Source organism: Neodiprion fabricii, chromosome 6, assembly GCF_021155785.1.
Source record: "Neodiprion fabricii isolate iyNeoFabr1 chromosome 6, iyNeoFabr1.1, whole genome shotgun sequence".
Lineage (NCBI taxonomy): Eukaryota > Metazoa > Arthropoda > Insecta > Hymenoptera > Diprionidae > Neodiprion > Neodiprion fabricii.
This window is the reverse complement of record NC_060244.1, coordinates 12,859,902-12,876,192: the sequence shown is the minus strand read 5'-3', so window position 1 is coordinate 12,876,192 and position 16,291 is coordinate 12,859,902. Positions and strand designations below refer to the sequence as shown.

The 16,291-nt window shown below is 40.2% G+C and overlaps 1 protein-coding gene across 4 annotated transcripts in view; it reads right to left on the bottom strand.

The window, feature by feature from the left end:
• Nucleotides 1-16,291, bottom strand: part of LOC124185018 (dipeptidase 1-like) — a 1,685,273-nt gene that overhangs the window by 843,227 nt on the left and 825,755 nt on the right. For all 4 annotated transcript variants that reach the window (XM_046575303.1, XM_046575304.1, XM_046575306.1 and 1 more), the window contains exon 7: nucleotides 9,765-9,915. In XM_046575303.1, coding sequence (XP_046431259.1) covers nucleotides 9,765-9,915 — 151 coding nt within the window. The remainder of the gene's footprint in view (nucleotides 1-9,764; nucleotides 9,916-16,291) is intronic.

Below are 16,291 nucleotides of genomic sequence, written 5' to 3'. Positions count from 1 at the left end.
AACTTGAAGAGGCGATACACGTCATGCGTCGGCACGAGGAGGGTATAGATGAGGTACTCCGTGGCGTTTTGATAAATAAGTGTGGTAATCCAGGTCTTAGGGCGATGTCACTTTCGGGTCCAGATTCTCGTCTTAAGAGGGTTGCAGGAGTCCGAATGAGCAGTATTCAATATTTGTCGGTTCGAAAGGTGATGTGTTCAGATGCGGTGTGCGGCTTGACTTGGCTATCGCACTGAATTTTCACTCGCTACACAGTTATTCGACGTCGTACGTATCGATGAATTTCAATAGTACCAAAATGTGACGGAGTTATTGAAATTGGAGACTCTTTGCAGAGCCTGTATCCGTGGCGAGTTGAATAGGTTCTGCGTGCCTGTCACAGTACTTTGTGGCCCGGAGTTCGTTCGTCACACGGCTATCACTGATTGGTACGGCGTTAGAAATTTTGAGCACTGAACACTTTCGTAGAAAACATGCAGCACTGCACTGACGAGTAGGTCGACGGGCAAAACCGCTGCCACCAAAATGTTACGGGGAGGATTGCGTAGGCTCCGATGAGCGGTAGTCGGAGCTTACTCCACGCCCAGCCAAGGTGTTATTTGGCTATTGTAGGGTCCGTTCACGTCGACTATGCACTCGCGTGCTACTACTCCCAATGCAGGAAGTGAATGGAACAGAAAGGGATCGGTATTAAGGGAAGGTAAACGATTTAAAGTATATGATTGTTTATCAGTGGTTAATGCAACGGAGTCGGTCAAGGGAAAAAGGTATGGTCTTGGTTTAGAGGGATAGGTGTCTTGCTTGAGCGCTGGGATGGATCTGCCTGGTTTTGCGGGATGTAGCAGGCAAGCTAGCCGCGAGTTACAGGAGAACCTGCTGACTCGCGAACGATAAGAGTAGACTACAGAGCGTAAGGTAACTAAGAGCGTGGGAAAGGAATATGAAGTCTGGAGGACGTAATATTTTATTGAAAATTTTTTTTTTCATTTCTTTCATTTAAAAATTTTTTCAAATTATTTATTATTATTTCATTTTTCGCACAGAAAAAAATTATTACAGGAGAAGAAATTATAATATCCTTCACAAGAAGTTTTTGATTATGATATGAATTTTAAAACGGTCGGCCCGTTATTTTAAATATAATACCCTAGTCAGGTTTGCTACCTGCAATCCCCATTCCCACTCATACCTCATCCCTTTGTTATACGAGCCCTAACGGAATTTTGGACGTTTAGCAGTCAGACGACGCCAGTCCTTCGCAGGCATCAGTTGTGTGAATAAATACGTTGGGTATAACGTCGCTATGAAAAATGAAATGATCAAAAATTATTTTTAAAAATTTTCAAATGAAAAAAATATAAAGAAGTCTGAAAATAATAATAAATAAAATAATAATAAATAATAAGACGATTTTGCACAGTCCATTCAATTTATTTGTATTTCGTGGGAAAAAAAAAAGTATGGTGCGGGACTTTAACCCGGGACCGCCAGAGTCGGAGCCGTGAACCTTGCCCACAGGGCGACGCTCGCTTGCTCAGAACATATATTACTTCACCAGTATAATAGGTACCAGTTAAATTTCAAAACGATTTTTCTCGAAAACCATGAGCCGTTGAAAAAAATCCCTGTACTCAGGTACTTAGGATAGGTCCCTCTACAACAAATCTGAGACCCATCAAAATCCGTGACTAACAACCTGTAAGGTCCCCTTGTTAGATGCAACGGCAGCGAAAATCTGCTTCCCGTACTTTCATGCAAGGTTCGAACCCGAAATAATTGCCATTCAAGATACGTTACATATAGGTGCGAAACTTCGAACACGATTGTTAAAACCATCGATAATTCTTCCTATGGGAGACTTTATAATTACAGCTAGTCACTTCAAAATTCTTATGGATACAGCATCAAAAGACAAACACTGTCTAAATCAAAAAGACTTATCACCAAAAGATAAGATGAATTATGCCTCGGCCGAAAAAATAAGTGACCCGAAAGTCATTGATTTATTGAAACAGAACGTTCCCGGAAGTGAACTAATGACTTAAAAGTCACTAGAACTTGAAAGTCATGGCTTACTTACAAATCATCCATCTTTTCACTAGCGTTTCTCTCAAAAGAAATATAAAGCCTTTTAGTCCAGCCGAGTAAGCATTGACTCCTATTCTTTTCGAGAACACTTTCGCAGATTTTTCATGGGTAGATTTGAACTCACCTAATGAGCCCTTGATTTTGCCGCCATATCAATTTAACAGCTGATTGTTTATAAAAATTTCGAAAGAAAAAAAATCGATTTCTTATTTTTATTTTTTTTTCTATCGGTGCGAGGAAAAAATGTTCGATATCAAAGCGGTAAAAAAAAAATTTTTTTTCCATCGACAAAGGTCGAAAAAAAAGGAAAGAAAATTTTTCTTAATTAAGGGGACCCAGTGGTCTAGAAATTTCAAAAAATCGATTCTTTTTCGATATTTCGAAAGTATAGTATCTTAAGAATATACTGTGAAATTTTCATGCGGAAATTCCCAATATTATAGCTTCTACAGCCCATTCCAGGTAGAGAGCGGTCAGCGCGCTCCTAACGGGTTCAGCACTCGGAGCGCGGCAGCTGTCCCGACCCTTCTCCGCATCTTACCTTTACATTTGTAACCGAATACAATATAATTCCTTCGGAATACAAACGTTCCGAAGGGATCCTCTATGGTGCCGGAATCGCGGATTAACTGTAAGTATTCAAAATTTACTCAATTTTTGAAAATATCTGTACCTCAAACTTCAAACTCATTTATCTCGAAACGACTTTTTTCGGCACGGCGGGGGTGAAAATAAAAAAACTATTCAACCGAATGACTTGAAATTTGGATATGTTGTTCACAACATGTATGGCTATCGTCGGAACTAGAATCATAATTTTATTTGAATAATTTTCTATTGTTTACACTAAAAAACTAGTGAAAAAAAACCCGATTTTACGAACTTTTTTTTTCAACGCCCGCCATTTTGTCAATTTTCAATTTTTTTGATTTGTTCTAGTTCCAACCATAACTGCACTCTTTCTGATTAAGAATGTCTTTGAATTTTTTGTTTCAGATGAGTAGAAGTCTCGAAATCACCTCCGCGGTTCGGATCCGATTTTTCGAGAGGGTCATCTTTAGCGGCATTTTTATAATAATAAATATTGTTTCTGAAAAAAAAAAAATTTTTTTTGTATGATTAATAAACGTAGTAATAAGCTCGAAAAGTTAGAACATCGTTTTTTTTATTTTTAATAGCAAAAAAAAAAATCGTGAAAATAGGTGTCATTTTCGTGCGCTAGACCACCGGGTCCCCTTAACAAATAGGATTATTGCTGAAATTATTTACTTACGAAAGACATTTTTCAATATTTTTATTTCTGTTTTTGTGACAAAAGATTAAAAAAAAAACCTCTTCATCGTTATTAGAACCGGATTTACACTTGTTTGACTTACTTTCAATTTATTATCAATGTTAATAATATTAAGATTTGAAAAAAATACTGTATCTCGTCCATACCTCAAGGGTCAGCTATGAATTTCTTCATTTTTATTTGAGCTCTATTTTTATCAAAATTAATTAGTGAATCGAGGCAAACGCGAGGCGTCGCATCCCAGCAGCGCGGCAACGCGGTGGGGGGCATACGATAGCGGGCGGTCGAACAGTAGTTGTTAAATGAATATCTCCGGTAAAAATTATCGAAGAAGAATTTTTTTTTTTTTTCTAAACTAATTATTTTTTTCTCAGCTATCGGAATATTCAATTAGTTTTTGGAGTTTACTCCTTGAAAAACGATCAGAGTTATAGGGCCCGGTACGGAAATTATATGAGGAGTAAAATCAAGTGTAACACGAAAACTTGAGGCGTTACAGAAAGAGACTAACATATATATTGAACGTGCAAAAGAATGCGATGGAATACATTACACAGCGTATCCTATACTCGGGGTCTCCTCTTTGTGCGATGCTTCGTAGTCTCACTGTGTAGTTCACTACCTCTGGTCTTAGAGTTGAATGTGTGCGTATGTTTGTGTCACGAACGCCGCATATTCACACCCAAATATATCATCATAACCATGTCAATAATTATTAATATCGCTTTAGAGACAAGGAAGCATAGCTTTAAGTTAATTAGTAAATTTATAAATATTCATCTACAAAACAGTTCGTGGCACCACCAAAGCGCAACGGCGTAGTTGACCGTCAGCAACGTCAGCGTCTCCGCGCCCGCCAGATCCCGGGTGTAATCAACACCGGGATGAGGCGAGCGCGAGATCACGCGCTTCGAGGATGACCGTCGCGAGGCGAGCCTTTGTTCCAAAATTGTAAATTCAGCAAAAACCTCGCTCGCTGCCCGACGCTCCACGGGGTGTCGGACGAGCGAGCGAAGTCAGTCCCGTTAGAGACAGGATCAAACCAACGTCAACGGAAACAGGCTCCTTCCAAGCTGTCGAGTATAGAGTTATCAGTCTTAGAGTCACCGACGAATAGAGAGAGAATTCCTCTAATTCTACACGCGGTGTTCAAAGCGTCTGGCGTCGCGACGTTAGCCTTTCGAAGTTAGACTTTAAGTGTAGGAAGCTGTGCCACGAACTTAATCAAGTTGTGTAGTCTTAATTGCTTGTGAGTGAAAAAATGTGAGCCGTTCTGCGAATTCGGAGCTGAACCACCGAAGAATAAGTGCGAGAGAGAGAGAGTAAACATTAAGATAAAACCATTGTAAGCTTCCCCGTCTCCCATTTCTCTTGCTACCTTTTTCATTAAACATTTTGGTTCCACAGAAAACATTCCTGAATTTAATATTGAAATCCTCCAATCCATTTCGCAGGGATCGTCCTGTAGAGGGCGATCGCCAACTTACCCACGGAAAAATTAAACATAAACCTCTACGGTTACCTAGAGGGTTACCTAGAGTCGTCGCGTGCGAGACCGCTGCGCACGTGACATTTGTACGTGTGTGTTGTGTGCCTGCGTATTACGAAGTTCTGTCGCAACTTGTATACTGCTGCCGAGTACAGGGTATGCATGCTGTATAATAAATACATATAATAGTATTTATTGTATCGATATAACGTACACAAGCAGCAACCTAACCATTAACTTTCAATGTTTTGATTTTAAACTTTTCTTGTACTTCTATGCATTGATACGTGTATTTTCATGTACTATTAAACAAATCATGAAGTAATTAAGGTTAAAATAATCCGAATAATTACAGATATATGTTTGTTTCTCTTATCATTTTGGAAGATGCATTCATTTGCTCATTTTTTCTATTCGATGTATATCATAATTATCGTTCGTGAGAAGTGAAATCCGGTCGTACGTCAGAGCTGACACACACACTTTTTTTTTTTACATTGATCAATAATTTTTTTTCTTTTTTTTCTTCTTTTATATCGCAATATCTCCGGTAAAAATTGTAGAAGGATTCCTTTTTGTTTAAATCTAATTACTTTTTTCTCAGCAATCGGAATATGTCATTAGTTTTTTATTGTGATAAATGTTTTTTTCTTTCAAAAAAAAAACCTACGACAATTTTTACCGGAGATATTGCGATATAAAAGAGAAAAAAAAATAATCAAAATAAAAACCTAATTGAACATTCCGATAGCTAAGAAAAAAATAATTAGTCGAGAAAAAAAAAAATTCTTCTTCGATAATTTTTACCGGAGATATTTATTCGACAACTACTGTTCGACCGCGCGCTATCGTATGGCCTCCACCGCGTCACCGCGCCACCCTTTCACGTTGCCGCGCTGCTGGGATGCGACGCCTCGCGTTTGCCTCGATTCACTAAGTAATTTTGATAAAAATAGAGCTTAAATAAAAATGAAGAAATTCATGGTTGAACCTTGAGGTATAGACGAGATATAGTATTTTTTTCAAATCTTAATATTATTAACATTGATAATAAATTGAAAATAAGTCAAACAAGTGTAAATCCGGTTCTAATAAAGATGAAGAGGTTTTTTTTTTTTAATCTTTTGTCTCAAAAACAGAAATAATAATGTTGAAAAATGTCTTTCGTAAGTAAATAATTTCAGCAATAATCCTATTTGTTAAGTAAGAAAAATTTTCTTTCCTTTTTTCGACCTTTGTCGATGGAAAAAAATTTTTTTTCAATCGTATCGGTAATCTCCATATCTGTAAGTACTACGAGAAATTTTTTTCACGCTGTAACCCCATTATGTTGGATTCTATTGATACCCAAAGTTGTTTTCGAAAATCGCTATTTGTTGCCGTGATGTAAGAGATAATCGAATAAGTTTTGGACTGGTTTTTGAAGCACTAATTTCACACGTGACATGTGAGTTTCGAAGGTTCAAATTTATATTTCAGGAAACTGGATTGAAATTAAAAAAAAAATGGCTGGTTCTTTACATTTTCCGGCTGAACTAAAGATTATTTTTGAAATCAAAATTTTTTTTTTTTATACACGCGGTTGAGACCTACTACTTTTATATCAAACATTTTTTCCTCACACCGATAGAAAAACAATTAAAAATAAAAATTCGATTTTTTTTTTCAACATTTTTATAAACAATCAGCCGTTAAATTGATATGGCGGCAAAATCAAGGGCTCATTGGTTGAGGTCAAATCTACCTACGAAAACTTTGGCGAAGCTGTTCTCGAAAAGAATAGGAGTCAGTCGATTACATGCCTTATTCGCCTGTACTATTTAGACGGCATATATACGTAATTGTTGGTTCTGCATTTTTGTACTCCGAATATGGAGAGCATGGTTGAATACTGTGCCACAGTATTCAGTATACGATAATTTTCTGTCACTTAACACGTATATATGTATGGAAATTATTGCCCATGGCTTGGTAAATTCTATTTTGAAACTGAAAAGATACGCTTCATCTTCGCAAAACTCTTCGGAAATGTTTTTGCCATGGCAATTCAGTAGCCAACCATGCGAAAGTTTTTGCCGTCTCCTAAGATCCATGAGTAGGACGTACTCAACAATAGTCAACAGTAGTTTTCTAGAAATTATTCATAGAGTTAAAAGAATTCAACTACTAGACGACATTGCCTCAGGTAATTTGCATGATAAAAGCGCTCAGTTTAATTATCCACGCGCAAAAATAGCCGGTCGATTAACTGGAGAACAGTGTTTACTACCGGGTACGAACGACATTTTTGAAATAATTGGGCAAGCAAAAAAACATGCTTTGACGAAAGGTCAATCGTTGGGGATGAATATCAGCGAGCTAGAATGCGACAATTTTCCTATGCAATGTAAAGAAACAGTAGATTTTTATAACTACGAGAAAAAACAACGAAGAAGAATCTACTAACGAGCCGAATATCCCGGTTGAATCGGTCGAATGAGCCTCGGTACCGAATAATGGAGATGATAGTGACCGAGAACCTCAGATTGAATTATTACAAGACTTGTCCGTTCTTTCCAATGCTCAAGGCAGTTTACTTCTTAAAAATTACAATCAGTACAAACTAAAACTCCAGCCCGATAGTCCTTTCGTTGTTGTAAAAGATAGACACAACAACGAATTAGTGGTAAAGAAATCGTCGATATGTTGGCTCCTGCATAACAATTCAGCGAATTTAAGCAGCGACCGACTGCAGCGTGTAAGAGAGTCTGAATTGAACCGATATAAAAAAAGAGATAGTAAACGTGATGAGAAATGTTTCACTAAAAAAAAATGATGAAATTCATATCGGCGAATGGTGCTTATTTAAGAAAAAAAAAACTGAAAAAGGTTCACCGAAATGTTTTATCGGTTTAGTTCTTAATTTCGTATACACAGATAGTCCAGTCAAATTAGACCGAAAAGTAGCTAAAAATGGCAAAACGGATTGAAAAGCCAAATTTTTTAGGACAAGTAGAGGGTCATCTGAGATGCCCAAAAACACCAAAATCCAACAAACTTTCCTTGTGCATCGGCCGCCATCTTGAAAAACAGGTAATCCTCGATATCTCGGCTCCCATCTGTCGGATTTTCGATTTTTGATTTTAGTTTTTTAGAGAAAAATATTATCTACAACTTTTATTGGAAGTATTTTTTGATAGCTGTGAATGAAAACGTTTTACGATAAAAAAAAGTGCCATAAATTGATGTCTAATGATGTTTATTGTCAATTATATTCCCCCTTTCGATGTGATCAATAAATTTTTCATATAAAAGTTGTAGACGATTAAATTCTGAATATCCGACCAGTGGGAGCCGAGATATAGAGGATTACCTGTTTTTCAAGATGGCGGCCGATGCACAAGGAAATTTGGTTGGATTTTGATGTTTTTGGGCATCTCAGATGACTCTCTACTTGTCCTAAAAAATTTGACTTTTCAATGCGTTTTGCCATTTTCAAGTTCTATTTGACTGGACTAAGATGGTACGACAAAAAAAAGTCAGGAGTATTTGAGCCATTACGCGCGCGTGAAAGAGAATTTCGAAGAAATTGGTGTTCTTTGTAATTGGTATGAAATCATACCGAAATCACAAAATTTACTACCTGTATCCATGGATGTGCATGGATTTATTAGTATTAAGCAATACTGTTTGACTATTTCGTCGCCTTGTTTGGCCGAAACGGGTCTTTGTATTGACATAACTGTATGAAAAAATTAAACATTTCTTTCAATATCTATATCTGTGTCTTTTTCAATCACTTTTTTCATTCTAAAAATTTTTAATTCAAATTTGATTCACAAGATTAGTCAATAAAAAAAAATTTAATCATTTTAGGACTTTTTTCTCCCTCCAATAATTTCAGCAATCGCTTGAAACCGATTTGATGAATTCAAATGAATTCAATTGAAATCAACTGAAATTACGTGAAATCACATGACTTCAAAAATAGCTTAAATCATTTATCACATCACAAAAATCATATGAAATCGACTTCACACGGAAATCTCTTCCACACCTCACTTAATAGGGAACAGTCCCTTGGGTAGAAGCTGTCATGTATGAAAGTAAACAGCGTACGTGCTAGACCACGCAATGCTACAGCGTAGGTAAGCCGTGAGCCGGAGCCGAGTTGAGTATGACGACCGAACGGCATCAGAGGCCTAAATATAATAAATTCCTTAAATACGAGTAATCGGTGTCATTAATTAACAACACCCCCCTCTAAATAATAAATGGTGTCAGAAGTGGACCAGTGAATCAGTATACGAAGCAAATCGGAACGTATTGGCCACAGATTATTAATTAATCTAAAGCAAAAAGATAGAAACAGTCTTCCGTTCGCCACCACTGTTAAGCTTCACGGGCAACGTAGCGGAAAATTGGAAAAAATTTCACCGAAAGTTCAACTATTTCTGTGACGCTAAAGGAAAATCGACAAGTTCTGGCAAAACCAAAGTGGTCATCTTACTCAATTTAATTGGAGACTATGGCCTCGAAATGTTTGATACATTTAAATTTGAAGAAGAGGCCGATAAAACAAACTTGGCCGTAGTATTGGACAAATTCGAAAAACATTGCGCACCGTTGAATAAAAGTGAAATATAAAAACATCATTGTTGTTTGGAATTTGCATAGCATTGTGATGGAAGTAATCAATCAAAGTTGAATATGTTCCGGTAATTTTTTTTTCCGTCTTAAGTTTAAGCCTACTTACCCTGTATGGTGCGCCAACGTTCTCCGTTAGAAGTCACTTAACATTATTTTGGAATACCAGACAGGGCGCATTTTTGGTTGATTCAATGAAAGAATAAATATTGGATGAATTTAGTATTAATCAAAATAACTACAGATGAGAAAATATTTCCTACTTACCAGGACGTATCACAAGCATGTGTCAAGGTGAGGTATCTAGCTCCAAGCCCGTAAAATGTCCGTAAGACTCCGAGAGAATTTCCGAGAGCATGTCCACCTTCTACGCCGATGAGACTAGCGATCTTGCCGTCTCTATGAGCCTCCAATAGACCTGAAATGATGAAAATTGTCTTTGAACAGAGATCCCTCAGAATTTTTAATTTGTATTGATGTACAAATTATACTCGTAAGATTGTCCAGTTCTTATTTTCCATACTATAATATTCACATAAATAGTCTATTCTGCTAATTGGCAATAAGCTATTAACTGTTCAAATTTTGATCTGACTGTAATTTATTTAGTTATTGTGTATACTGAAATATAATAATACTTCAATTTGTAGGCTGGAGGCCCTACTGTTGAGAAAAAAACATATTATTCAATCGAGCCGTTGGGCGGAAAAACAGCGTAACTCGATTCAAATTTCAGCTTCAAGAAGCAACAACGAAGTATCTCTTATATGATTCAGAATTAATTTATTTTTCATTATTAGCAAAAAGATTGGATCTAACGTGGCATCGACATTAAGAGGCGTACTAATCTTACTGTAATATCGTTTTTGGATACGCATTCAACCTTGCGGGTTTCCCCGTGTTACGTCCGGAGTATTGCTTCGGCGTACCTTTTTCAAAATCACAATGTAACTACGATTCTCAACAAGTGGATTGTATCCCAAAATTCTCTTTCAACGCTGTAACGAAAGCTACGGCCATAAATAACATTAAAATATCGTACTGCCTAGAGCGGCGGGTTCCACCCCACCTGGAAAAAGTCACGTAGAGACCAACAATGACCCCTAGTATAAGGTTCAACTTTGTTTCTTGTAACTGATACCAAGAACTGAGACAAGAGACTGCTGAATTAGCATCAGCAGCACTCAGCCTCAAAATATCTCTGTTTTTGAGTCAAAATTATCATCGATAATTAGGATTAACCACTAACTTTGGAACCTCCAAATTAAAATAGATTAAACGTTAAGATGTATGGATGAATATGTGAGAATTACCGTAAGATACTTTCTGTCAGCACCTTACACGTGTAAACTACGAGATTGAGAATCGTCGGAACACCATCGGAAGGCGCGGAGTGACGCTGACCGTGGCGATTTTGGCGCCGGGAGGTCGCCCTCGTACTTCATTGGTTAATTACCGTTGTAACATCGTCTGTCAAGTTGCGAAGTGCGGGGACGTCTACGCGGATTAGCCCTCTCAAGCAAGAGTGGCGTTGGAAAAACTTAGTTGTGACCGGCCTAAAGTCTCGCGCTAATTCGTCAAAACCGAGCATTCAGTTTGTTCTGTTAGCTGAAAAACACTCACTACCTTCTACGTTTCAATTTTTACTGTTCTTCACTAAATCTCATTATTTTGCGAACAGATATTTTCATGATATTCGATTTTCCGCAATTAAATCAAATTCGGCCCTGATTCAAACTGAATCAAGTAATACTAAGTATTCATAATAATAACTAGCTACATTATCATTTCCAATCGATAATCGTTAGAACCATTTTCAATATATATATATAAAAACTCCGAGATCCTTCTGCACGCTGACGCCCTGGAGTGGAGTGTTCCCCAGCATATATTGTGTTTGTGGATTCGTTCTCCCTACATGCATCACTGTACATTTTTCCTTGATGAGGGTGAGCATCCAGTTCTCGGTCCAACGTCGCAGGTTGTTGAGTTCTCCCTGAAGGTCTTGCGTGAGAGGGTTGCCGAAGAGTTTCGTATTATCCGCGAACATCGATGATTGAGCCTAGACGATACGTGGCAATTCGCCGACGTAGAGTATAAACAGTAGGGGACCGAGGACGGAGCCCTGAGGTACCCCACTTGTCACAGGTCTTGGCGTCGATAGTATCTCCCCCACCCGCACTCGAAAAGTTCTTCCTGTGAGATAGGCCGTGATCCAAATTAGAAGCGGCCCTTGGATTCCGAGTCGTTCCAGCTTCCCCAGCAGGCGGCAGTGCGGAACTTTATCAAACGCTTTTTCGTAGTCCAGATAAATTATGTCGATTGGTTTGCCCCTGTCGTAGGCTTGGGCTCACTCGCTAGTTGCCAGCAGAAGATTTGACGTGACGGACCTCCCTGGGACGAAACCATGCTGACTCGCAGCGATCAACCCTTGCTCATCACAGAATTTGCGCAACCTACCCACAATTATCTTCTCCAAGATTTTGCAGCTCGTGGGCGTTAGAGATATCGGCCTGTAATTGATGGCTTGCAGCTTATCACCTTTCTCAAAAATTGGAGCCACTGAAGCTTCAAGCCAATCTCACGACAGTGTCCCGAACTCGATGCTTATTCTCATTATGTGAGCGAGCGCCGGTGCGACATGTGCTCCTAGTTTTTTCAGTGGTAGCGGGTGTATATCGTCCGGTCCTGGTGAGAAGTCCCCATCCAACCCCGCAAAGATCTGCTCGACCTCATTGGTTGTAATGTTAACATCCTGAATCGATGCCTCAACCCTATCGATGCCCTCGTAGTCTAACACCTGAGCCCCCAATTACACCACAAAGACACTCTCGAATTGGTCTGCAAATAATTCCGCAATTTCGGCCGGATCCTGGATTATATCCTTTTCAGTTCGCCGAAGACACTGCGGCAAGGCTATTTTAGTTGTTATTGAGCGCCGTAGATAACCGTAGAAGGGCTTGGGCTCTTGCTCGACTAGTTGTTCCTCAAAATGTATTCTTGCCCTTCGAGTAACTGCTGTAGCCCTGTTTCTCGCTATTTTGTAGGTTGTGTATGCTGTGTCTGTGTGCGTTTCCGTATACTTTTTCCAAGCTCGTACTTTCATCCTGGGTAAACGGCGGATGTCTATCCTCATCCATGGTTTTTGCCCGCTTGGCGGCCTTCCTACTCGGATAGGCGCGCCCTCCTTTGCCAGCGCGCATATTTTGTCCTTGAAAACGTTCCATAGATCTTCCGGCTCTCGACGGATTCCTGTTAAAATCTCTGACCACATTCCAATTCTGCCAGAGACCCTCGTGTGATCCCACTTTCGAAAGTTCCTCATTTCTCGTGGTTCTACACTTCTAACGCGATCCTGGAGCTCGAGTTGCAATTCCGCGAGAATCACGACGTGTTCGCTCATTTCTATCGGCGGGTCATACTTCAAGGTCGCCACTAGGTTTTTTTCGTTCGTTAGGGCGAGATCCAGAGACGAGAACTGCTGCCCTTGCCGAAACCTCGTGTCTTGTGTTACCTCTTGCGTAAGACAGGATCCTCCAAAAAATTCTAAAAATTCGGTTTCTTGTCTGTTCGACGTACGTGACGTCAGCGAGGCCCAGTCGACGCCGGGGTAGTTGAAATCGCCCATGATAATTATTGGTCCTCGGTCTGCAGCTGCTTCAAGTGTGTCGATCAGCGTGCTGTTTTCCTCATCCGTTGCGTGTGGGCGGCGGTACACCCCTCTTACTGTGAATTCCGTGCCAGATACCGAGACCTCGAGACATAGGCTCTCGGTGTTTCGTCCATTGATAGTTCGGTGTAGCGTTGCCGCAATCGGGATGCCGCAGATCGAGTCGGCCACGTAAATTGCAACTCCTCCCCGGCGGCGTTCTCGATCCTTTCGAAAGAGCTGGAACCCATGTATGTTAATTGAATTATCAGGAATTTCAGGTTTGAGCCAGGTCTCAGACATGATTATTATATTTAGTTCTAATTGCTGTATTCTCTGTAGAAATTCGTCTTGCTTCGCCGTAGTTGATGCCAAATTCGTGTAGAATATCCGCATCCGAGCCAGATGCCCAAACAGTTTTTGAATCTGGCGTGTCTCGACTTCTCGGGTTTGACTGGACGTGCCTTGCCTTTTCCACTATGACTGGCTTCTCGTTTATGAATCTGATGGTTAATTGTTTGCCTGTCCCTTTTTGCATCCTCAAGAGTTTAGTCCTTAGATTATAGAGTTACATGTGCTGCTTTGGAGTCATGTCGTTTTTCATACGGGTCTTTGCTGGTAGATTTTCTGACCCCACGAGAGCTGCTTTTGCTGCCTCCGCTGTTGGGAAGACGACCTTGAGCAGTCTATCTGCCCCTGTACGAATCTTACCTAGTCGAATAGCACCGATGTCATTTGTATTCACGCCCAGGGGACGGAGGAGTTCCCTGAACTGGACCAGGTTTGCTTCCATTCTAGCTGCAGCTATCTCCTCGGCTGATTCTCGGAGTCCAGAGATTATGATGTTCTTCGACCTCCTCTGCCTTTCGACGGACTTTTCGATAATTTCCTCCTTATTTGCTGCCCTCCTCTTCCCCTGGTCTGCTTCGGCTGTCCCGTCTTCCACCTTGTGCTTGAGCTCGTTCACTGTTTCTCTGAGCTGAGCATAGTCGGCTGCTGTCGGCAGGCCTTGAATCCGTTCCCTTACACTCGTTTTAAATTCTTTAGAGCTCTCTGCAGTGGGAGCCCCTGAATACATTCCGTAAGCTCGTTCTTTAGCAGTTCATAGTCTTCCTGTTTAGGTAAACTCTTGACGTACTGCTTCACTTCGACCAGCCTTAAGGCCAGACAGACCATTTAACTTGCTGTTCGTCGTGACTTGTTCACTTCTCATATCTTCGAGAGACGCAACGATAGCCTCGAGTATCGATTGGGTTGATGTTGACTGATTATCTAGCTGGGCCTTGTTGAGCCTGATTTGCAAATTTTTCACAGTTTCAGATAATTCAGGGATACTCAATGTTCAATGAATCAATGTTCTTTTTTTATTTGAAGACACCTGATTTCTGTGGCAGCGACCCTGCCGCAGAAGAGTTTACAGAGTTGTAGCCCCTGTGAGTCATTCAGATTCTCGAACTCCCCACACTCAGAGCAAAAGAGCGTGGCCATTCTTCAATATTCTCGGATATCCTTAGAAATGTGTCCTTTATCGACGTTGACAGCAGCCTAACCTCGAACTTTTGCTAGCATCCTAACCTCAAAAACTTTTGTCGATGAAATTGGGCTCCGGGTCTTCGCGAACACTTTAGTTGATTTTCTCGAATCGACGATTACACAGTTGGGTTTAGATTTCACTCGTGAAACGTTGACCTTGAGGACCAATGTTTTTGTTTAAAGTAATTATGCAGTCAGAATAAATTTTTACGTGTCGGGCTTTTTCAACGCCATCTGCATTTCTGTATGTAGAAATATGTTCACGAAGAATTAACAGCGCTTATCGCTTCGCACCCACACCAAGAACTCGCCAACATCAGTCTCGGCCATGACGCACTCAAAATATCTTTTCTTTACTTTTTGTTTTCCGAATCAAAACTCCACGCAACTGTCACGAACCGTCGCCGGGCCTCAAGTGAAGTGCTTTGCTACGCGAAGCCGAAATCCGAACATGCTACGAAAATAGGCGCTATCAGTCACAAAAAATTCTCCCAATCTAATTGGTTTTCGCTTCCCGAAATTCTTGTAGCCTAACTTGTCGCTATCATTGACTTCCGCTGTCGCGAAACGCCGAGTGTCTGTTTGGTTCTCCGGTGCTCCATTGTTTGGCAATGGCGTGGTGACGGCTTCGCGAAGCTGCGGGACGTCAGTGTGGTGAGGAGAGGCTACGGCTCGCCGGCCACCAACAAGTCTCGTCCGCCTTGGTTTCCCTCGCGGCAGACCTCTACGTTGGCGCACTCTCCGTAGCCTCGTGTGAGGCCCACCTCTCGTCGCGAACCGCCGCGACTGTGGTCCTATCACGCTGTTGAATATGCCGCCGATCCCGTGTATGGAGTCGCATTTACTCAAAACAAAAAAAAAAAAAAATAAACAAAAATCCTGAAAAGTCGTATTCACCAGCCCGTAAGTGACCCCTCTCATTGTCACAGTATCGGATGCGTGACCTTCGTCCTGGCGCTCTTTTATGAAATTATTAGCGATCTGATCGCGAAATCCCTAACTTCAGGTTCCGCCTAGGGTTCGGGGGGCCGTTTGGAACGCGCACAAAAAATGCCTCTTTACAGTATGTCCATTACTGTGTAAAATTTTTTACATGTGCGGCAGTTTTTTAGCGCTTATTGTTTACAAATTTTTGAATTATTTGCGGTTGGCAACCCCCTTCACTGCCACTATTTTATTGAGGAAGGAAGTGTCATGTTCTACAAGAACTTTTGCCAGAATCTTTGATTTGCTGCTTGATTCAGACTACATTTAGGTTTACACACCTTTCTATGTGTCCATATGTGTGTACTCTCATGTTTTATTCATTCAGGGTTCGGGTCCAGCTCTTTGCTATCTGTAAATAAGGTTATTTTGGGTGGTGCCAACTATCACTGTGCGTGATTAAAATACACATACAATTTAATGAAATGCAATTCTATTTAAAATACACATTTATAAACAAATAACAAGTTCTGTTTGACAATTCTTACCTTTAGGTTTTAACAATTTTTATTTACTCGTGTAAGGCTGGTGTTTTGGTCGTTTGATCAGAGTTCTTCTCTAACTTCAATCGGAATGGGATGAGTGAGTGAGAGGGTAAATAAATAAATAACACAATTTCGCGGGAAAG